Raw genomic sequence first — 8,433 nt, forward strand, 5'->3', positions numbered from 1 at the left:
ATACACACACTTATAAATATATGTTCCTATGTATATATGTATGTGTATATATATCTATGTGTATGTGCATCTGTATACGTATACATACCAAAATCTTCAACAAGCATCACACTTAGTATAGAAAAATCATTCATCCATTAATAAGACAAGAGTATTCATTATCACCTTTCTTATTATCATTGCTATTTAAATGGAGCTTCTGACTAAAGGCAGGAAACAAAAAAAATAAGGTTTGGCAGAAACAAATTAAAACTTAAAATGGCCACTTTTCCACACTTATTAATTGTTTGGATGGAAGGGTATAGAAAAGAGAGATATCAGAGAGGAGGTTTATGCTATGCTGGTCATAATCAAGTGTCAGAATGACTTCATTGAAATAAAAAAGAATGAAGAAGTTCATCACCTCAGGACATATTTTCTAGAATTTTTCTCTGTTTCTTTAGACAAATGATTATTCATTCTATCATGAAAGAGTTAAACTCATCTACTAGCTTGTAATATAGCAAAATATAACAAAGAGATGTTGATCAAATACTCCTAAATTGTGGGCACAATGTGGAGTGGGAGGGTAGCAAACACTAAATTCAAGTATTTGAAATGCTCACAAATTACTTTTTCAAATAGTATGTGTTCTTATTTTTTTAGCTCCTCTAATCCTCGTCAATGGACTGTCAACTTTGGTCTTTCAACAACAGTTCCTGCACTTAGAATGAGAGTAAGGAGTATTGTAATCCATGATAATTATGAACCTATAACTCGTGAAAATGATATTGCACTTATGCAACTTGAGAGAGGAGTAACCTTTACCAGAAATATCCATACAGTGTGTCTCCCTGTGGCTTCCCAAAATATTCCACCTGGTTCTACTGCTTATGTAACAGGATGGGGCTCTCTGGAATACGGTGGTAAGTAACTCAGGAGAAATAAACAAAACAACAAAAAAAATCTCTGTTATTTACTATTAAGGAAATGTTTAAATTAGGGAATATCTGGAAGACAGGATTCTATGGAAGAACTATCCTATATTCTGGTCAACCTAAGTTCTAATTAGTCCTAGAATTCCCTTAGCATAGCAAAGCAAAGTCCCAAGAATCCTGGAGAGTTCTCAAACAAAATCAAGGGAAATATATGAGAAAGTAAATATGATACAGGAGTTCTTTAATGATTCCGAGACTCTCTAGGACTCAAATTGTTCTCCTATTTAAAAAAATATTTGGATATACATATTCTCTAAAGGTTTTTACAGCATTAAAGTATTTTGAATGAAATTAATTCTTACTCTAGGGCAGAAATTCCATGTGTGCATAAGCATTGCTCATGCTTGTTTATTGAATGGATGAACTAAAGTAAAAAAAAAAAAAGGAAGAAAAGGAAAGCAATGCTAAAAGAACCAAAGAGTAAAATAAGAGCATCAGCCAAAGAATGAAAGGATGATGCCAATAATTTCCACTGGCTTAAATCCACGTTGTAAACTATTTCCCTAAGGAATAATACAAATGTATAATTGCCTTAGAAAATATTTCTGTGTCCTCATTGCCAAAAGTAATTTGGTATAACACATAGAATTTGTGCTAAAACCTGGAACACTCTAACAGTGCCATTTTAAGGAACACCAATATGAAATAGATTCACAATTTAGACCTGGCGGCAAACTGTTTTCTCTTTAGTGGCTGGATTAAAGAATATTCAATATGTAATTTTCTAATCTAAAGCTGGTCAATGTATAATTCACATGCTACTGGTAAATTTTAAGATAGCAAATTTATTTTCTCTAAAAGCCTAAGCAACCCTACATCACAAAGCTATAGCAAAAAGAGAAAAACAATCGTTGTAAAGTTATTCTTCTCTACTATGGGAATCTTTGTTGGGAAAAAACTCCTCAGTACATCTTCAGTAGCCTTCCTTGCTGAACAGGAAATCATGTTTGGAGGATATTCATTATTTCCCATACTCGCCGTAGTTATTAGTTTATATATTCTGAAGTCCATTTTCATTCTGCTTTAACACTTAACAGGCAACACAGTTACAGAGCTACAGCAAGTACAAGTCAGAATAATAAGTAATAATGTATGTAATGCACCAGCTAGTTATAATGGAGCCATCTTGCCTGGAATGTTGTGTGCTGGATTACCTGGTGGTGGAGCAGATGCTTGCCAGGTGAGTTCACCGCAATATTATCAATGTCATCATCCAAGAAGATGTTTGTAAGCAATTACTAGCATGTGATACTGTGGTAGGCATAAAGCTAGCATAGTTACATAGTCCTGATACTCTAAAAATGTATGATCCAAATATTGGAAATAAACTTCTTTTATGAAGTTGACCTATCATAAAAATACTAATTCTGAGAAGCCAAATTACAGTGGTTAAGTATCCAACTTAGCTCAAAAATCAGAAAGACCAGGGATGGAATTCTTTAATCTCTAACCAGTGTTCTTTATCTATAAAATGGGATAATGATAATAGTATCTAATGTTTTAGGTACTATTAAAGACTAAATGAAGGTTAAATATCTCAGGCACATACTCCACATCAAAGAAATATCAGCTGTTTTTATTGTTGTTATTATTAACCTAAGACCATGATCGCTGTTATTAATAATTTTAATCTCACATATTTAACAGCTATGAATTTTTAAATAAAAAATTAATCAATAATTTAAGAGTCATAGACAATAAGCAAATTTTAAAATACAAATTGCAACAATATCAGCATGTTAAAAAATAGAAAATTTATTCAGAAAGTCTAATAATTTGAGTCACAGCAGCTTCCATAATTGTGTAAAAGTGCAAATGGAAAAATTGAATAAATGACTATTTAAGTCTAGCCAGTAATTTTTCAAGCAAATATACATAAGCAAACAATGAATATGAAATTTTCACTTTAAAGTAATTAGAATAAAAGTTTTTATATTAAAATTTTAAATCAAATTATATAAATGTAATTCATATGGTTTTGTCTTTCAATAGGTTTAAATCATATGTCTAAAACTGAACCCCATATATTAGCAGGAACTACTACTTAGTGGCAGAAATTAAATATTCTTTAACGTGGAATTAAGTCAAATCAATCTGATTTCTTGAGGAAAATGCTGTTGCTTTCCTGGCAAATTGTATGCAGAAACATTAGACGTGCTCTTTATATCAAATAATACTGAATTCTATGTTTAGTGTTCACACCCTTGGGAAAGAAGTCGTGCTTAAATAGCATATGCAATGAAAGACCCCCATCCATAAGCACTTTCCCCAAAATGAAGAATTTTTCTCAACTGCAAGTTGTGTGATGTTGGGGATTACTTCTCAATTTTCAAGACACCATCAATTACCCCTTCAGCCTTTTTCCCCTTTAATTGCGATCTCTCTAGGGTAAGGAATGGCTTCTTGCTCCCCTTCCTGGTCCCCTTTTAATGCTAGTCTTGCAACAAGTTCTCAAGGTCATAATAGTTTTTCAATGAATCCACCAATCACATAAATAGCACACCTCCACACTGACAATTCTAGATTCCCTAAAAGCATTAGTTAAAATTGACATATGGATACACAAGGGATTTAAAATGATTATTCACTTGCCTTTTCTGTAAACAAATTCTATTCTTCCTTCATTTCAAGCCATAACTCATCATGAAGTTTTCCTTGTGTGTTCCATTCCTTACTGATTTTCCTCCAAAATAGTATAGTGCTTAGACATTGTGCCTCAAAAGTATACCATTTTACATATAAGCTTATTTTTTTCTATTCATTCTTTCTTTCAGTGAAGATATAGTAACTAGTTTCTACACACATTGTGCTCGCACAATGCACATCACACATTCCCTGTCCTCAGAAAGGCCACAGCATAAAAGAAAAGAAATAAGCTAGAATGCTTGCACAGTCAGACAGTGAAGCTAGACAAATAGAGAAAAAAATTACATGTCCCTCTTAGTTTAACCTTTGCTTGCCCATTCTTAATAAGACATCATGCAGAAAAGCTTCTTCCTATAGACGAAGCAGCATCAAAAGCATGATTATGTGAAAGTAACTGAGAACTGGTTCATTGGAGCACACATACACCACCTAAAGGAGGTAGGTACCAGTCAGTTCTATTCAGTGCTTGCCCTGCAAATTGGTGATTCACACGATGACCTTTCTCCCCATCAGGCCAATAATTAAATGGGTATGGGAAGAACTAGCTACTACTAAGAGCACCACCTGAATAGTAAACTATTCCAGAGGCAAACATGGTAATAATAGCAAACTTTTGAGTAATCTCCATAAGCCAGACTGCACTCAAAGTGCTTTATGTGTTAGCTTATTTAAACTTGTTAAAACACTGTTTACAGATGAGGAAGCTGAGACACAGAAGGCTATTAAAAAGCTCATATAGGTAGGAAGTGGAGCAGCCAAGTTGCAAACCCAGGGTATCGAACTCCAGAACCCACAGTCTTAACCCATCATGTGACATATAAGATGTACCAGATTTGTCTCCCTCAGTAGATTATTACATGCACAAATATTTGTTGGTTGGTTGATTATAATTGGCAGTTAATTATTTCATAAGGAGAATTTTGCTCATTGCCATATAAATTTCTCTACATTTATTCACCAAAAAATACTTTTTGAGGATATTCTTTTCATCAGACACTATGCAAGGAGTTATGTATATGAAAATACGTTGAGTCCTCTAGAAACTCATTCATTCATCAAATATTTACTTAGTATCTCCTAAGAGCTACAACCTTATGTACAGAAGTTTTCAGAATAAAATGCCCTTTCCCCTGATGGTGCTTACAGTTTATCAGGGAAAACAGACACTGAACAAAAATCATTGATACAATGATTTGTTAGTGCAGTTGCACTAACAAGGGGGGCTAACCTAGTGGGCAAAAGCTCAAATGTGCTTTTATTTGATGATGAAGAAGCAATGATAGCTGAAAAGTCATGGTGATGGGGCGGAAAGGAGCAGGTCCAAGAAGGCTTAGGAGGTGAAGCCTGGGATGAATTGGAATAAATCAAAGAATCAACTAAGGAAAGTCTTGGAAGTGTACTTATCTTTTTCTCAGACTTGCTAAAGAAACAACTTACATACTTGGAGAGTTTTGGTACTTTTTGCATGATTTGATGTAATATTGCCACAAGTAATATCAGACTGGCTTTATTTTTAAAATGGATGTACTCTTCCTCTGTTGCCATAGAAATAAACTCCTTAATGTTTTGGGGCAATGTATTCACATTTAAGTAATCAACAATTCTATTTCCTTCAGGGTGACTCTGGTGGCCCACTAGTACAAGAAGATTCCCGGCGACTTTGGTTCCTTGTGGGGATAGTAAGCTGGGGATTCCAATGTGGTCTGCCTGATAAGCCAGGAGTGTACACGCGAGTGACAGCCTACCGCGACTGGATTAACCAACGAACTGGGATCTAGCTCGATAAATGCACCTCTCTTGTAAACTCTAAATGCAGATGTGCCGAAATTCCAAAGTTTTACTCTCCACTTGAAACAGAGAATGAAGTGTTCTTTTACAACACCTTGACGCATAAATGTTGTTTAAGAAAATGCCATTTAATCTTTCTTTGTTATTATGGCTCTTATATTTTCTCAAGAATTATATGAGTGTTACACAGTACTGTCACTGTGTACTAAGGGAAAAATATTAAACTGGTTATAGAATTAACAATTTTCTTATAGTTGTGGTAAGTGCTAGCAGTAAGAAAAACAGGTGCCTTAAGAGTGTATCCTAGGGAACCTGGACATGTCCAAAAGGTCAGAGAAGTCGTCTCAATGAAGAACTGAGAGAAGTGTAGACACTAACCAAGGAAGAAGTGATAGATATCACTCAAAAATGAAAGATCAATGTGAAAAAAGAAAAAATAGTATTTATCCAATACTACTGGTTACTTAATATTTTCCAGGTGATGTGAATCCTAATATTAAGTATCAGGAATCATTGTACAGTCTTATAGCAATATTAATTATATATGTAATATGCTCCAAAAAAACTATGACTCTCAGGTATTTAAGTTCAAAACTAAAATGGTTCATTCCTTAACTGAGACTTTAAGAATTATAAATAATTCTCATGATGAGTTTTATAAAAAATATCCTCCACCTATAAGAAAGAGAAAATATATCTCCTCCATAGCAAAGCTAAGGAAGGACACCTACAGAAACTTCTCAGGTACCTTTTCAAGGACCCAATAATACTCTTAAGAACTAAGGACACTATCGTTTTTGGAAGAATTGTTGGTACTAACTTCCCACCAGTGGCAGTAATTTTGAGAATTTAAGGATCCTCAAGAACAAAAATCCAAATAATGAACTGAATGTTATTGAGTTTAAAAAGAGGAAGCATTGGTTTGCAAAGAGATAGTTTAAAAGTTTTATTTCAATAAAATTGTCTTAGAGAAGGAACTTTCTTTTCCTCACACAAACACACACCACAAAGAACATAAATTAAACAAAAGCCATTAAAATGTAATGGCATAGCAATTTATATAACCTGACTCATTAATGTTACTGAGTTTTAATGGGATCCTAGCATAGCTAAAGCTTGGTTATACATGGTCATGTATGTGTCAGAGCTTCCTTCTTCTAAAAGTTAACTCACTACACCTGGTTATCTGAACTTCATGCATTGTAATGAATATTTCTTGTATTTCCTGATTTAAAATTTATAAGACATTCACACTGAAGCCATTTTCTCTGAAAGAAAATAAGTTGCAAATTTAACTCTTGGCGAGATATAGAAACTTTGATATACTTTATTTCAAATAAAGCTATTTTAAAATCTTTTCCCTGCCTAATTATTTTTGGAAGTTATGATTTCTGAAGGACAATCCAAAACAGTTTATTTAGTTCATTCTTAAATGAAAGACCTACCAACTACAGTCTAAAAGTTTGGCACTTTTTGCTGCCTTATAATCAAGCTCTATATCTGAGTCAACTATCTAGCTTGACACTCCCTGGCTGTACCCCTGTGAGGACAGCATTAAACTGGTATTTTAGAGTAAGTCTTAAGGGCAGCATGAATATGTGTATGATGTGTTTGTGTGTTTGTATTTGTGTGTACACATGCCCTCACATAACCACAAGCATATTTGTGTTTATTCTTATACATATAAAACTATAAGGCAGTTATCTACTTAGCAGAAAAATAGAGCAAATTCAATGCTTTTTTGAAAACAATAAAAAGTTATTATTTAGCAGATTATGCAATGTATATATAATTTTGTGAAGAGATATTTGAAAACCAGATGACCATTTACTTTACGAGCATTTTTCTTTCATGTACTGATGGATTCCCTTTCCTGACACCCAGGAACTCCATAAAAGTAAGTTTAAATATTTATGAAGGGTAAGTGTTCATAAACCCATTTAATCCTTGAAAAATCATTCTGAAAACCCTTGCATTAACTGTCCAGCAGTGCAACTCAGTGTCAGAAAGTGTTATTAATATTTAGGAAGAATCCTATTCAGCATATAGTAAAAATACTGACCAATGAAAAAACATGGCAAAGTGCAAATTTAGTATTCAAACAATTCTCCTGAGTTTATAGTGGATAATATGAAAAAAGACTATCCAAGAAAGTTTACAGCAAAAGAACAGGATTTTTTTGTACTACTTGGATTACAGATAGAATAGATCATTCATTTAACAAATATTTTAAGCCCTACTGTGTTCCAGGCTACCTATGAGACACTAAGGAAATGAAAAAAAAATTAAGAAATAGTCCCTGCCCTTAAGATACTCAGAGAAGAGTGGTGTTGACAAACACAAACAGGCACTACAATATAACATAATGGCTGCTGTGATAAAGAGTTGGATATTTATTACAGGATAACAGAAGGGAGGTTCTAGTAGACTCAGGAAAAATGCATTCCTTTTACAGCAATATCAAAAGTGGGTCTTTCAGAGCATCAATTTGACATAGGCTATAATAATTACCCTGTGATTAGAGAAAAGAGTGCCAAGAACGTCTCAATTTATGAACCTAAAATCTACCACAGGCTCCAGCTTAGACAACTCACTTCCTATTTTCCAATTTGCTAAATATCAAATGGTTCAAAAAGACCCAAAGATTTTCTCTTTACACTTTTTTACTTTGCCACATACATAATCAAAACCTCAAAAGCCTGTCCTTTCTATTTCTAATCTCCTATGGGGATAATAAATCATTTATTCCTGTGTTTCCAGTGGTCCATTTCATTAAGAATCAGATGTCTTTTGAAGGAAGAGTCTCCTTATCCTGGGAGGTTTTGAAGCAAAATTCAGATGATCAACTACAAAAAAATGTTTGGGTATATTTTTGCATTGGGTTGGACTTATTAAAATCAGGTATTTCCCAATGCCCCTTCCTGGTGTAAGATTACTTGTGATAGGCAAATAGCTTTGAGAGTCATAAGATCTCTGCCAGAAAGAGGAACTTCAGAGCACTAGAGCTTTCATTTGTTTGTTT

At 33.8% G+C, this 8,433-nt stretch overlaps 1 protein-coding gene across 1 annotated transcript in view; it reads left to right on the forward strand.

The window, feature by feature from the left end:
• The window catches only part of LOC101441071 (transmembrane serine protease 11D), a 61,242-nt gene extending 55,841 nt beyond the window's left edge, over positions 1-5,401 (forward strand). Inside the window, exons 8-10 of the mRNA XM_071212704.1 lie at positions 646-905; positions 2,015-2,157; positions 5,240-5,401. Of these exons, the coding sequence (XP_071068805.1) occupies positions 646-905; positions 2,015-2,157; positions 5,240-5,401 (565 nt within the window). The remainder of the gene's footprint in view (positions 1-645; positions 906-2,014; positions 2,158-5,239) is intronic.
• Positions 5,402-8,433: the final 3,032 nt, after the last annotated feature.

This window comes from Dasypus novemcinctus, chromosome 1 (assembly GCF_030445035.2).
Source record: "Dasypus novemcinctus isolate mDasNov1 chromosome 1, mDasNov1.1.hap2, whole genome shotgun sequence".
Taxonomy (NCBI): Eukaryota; Metazoa; Chordata; class Mammalia; order Cingulata; family Dasypodidae; genus Dasypus; species Dasypus novemcinctus.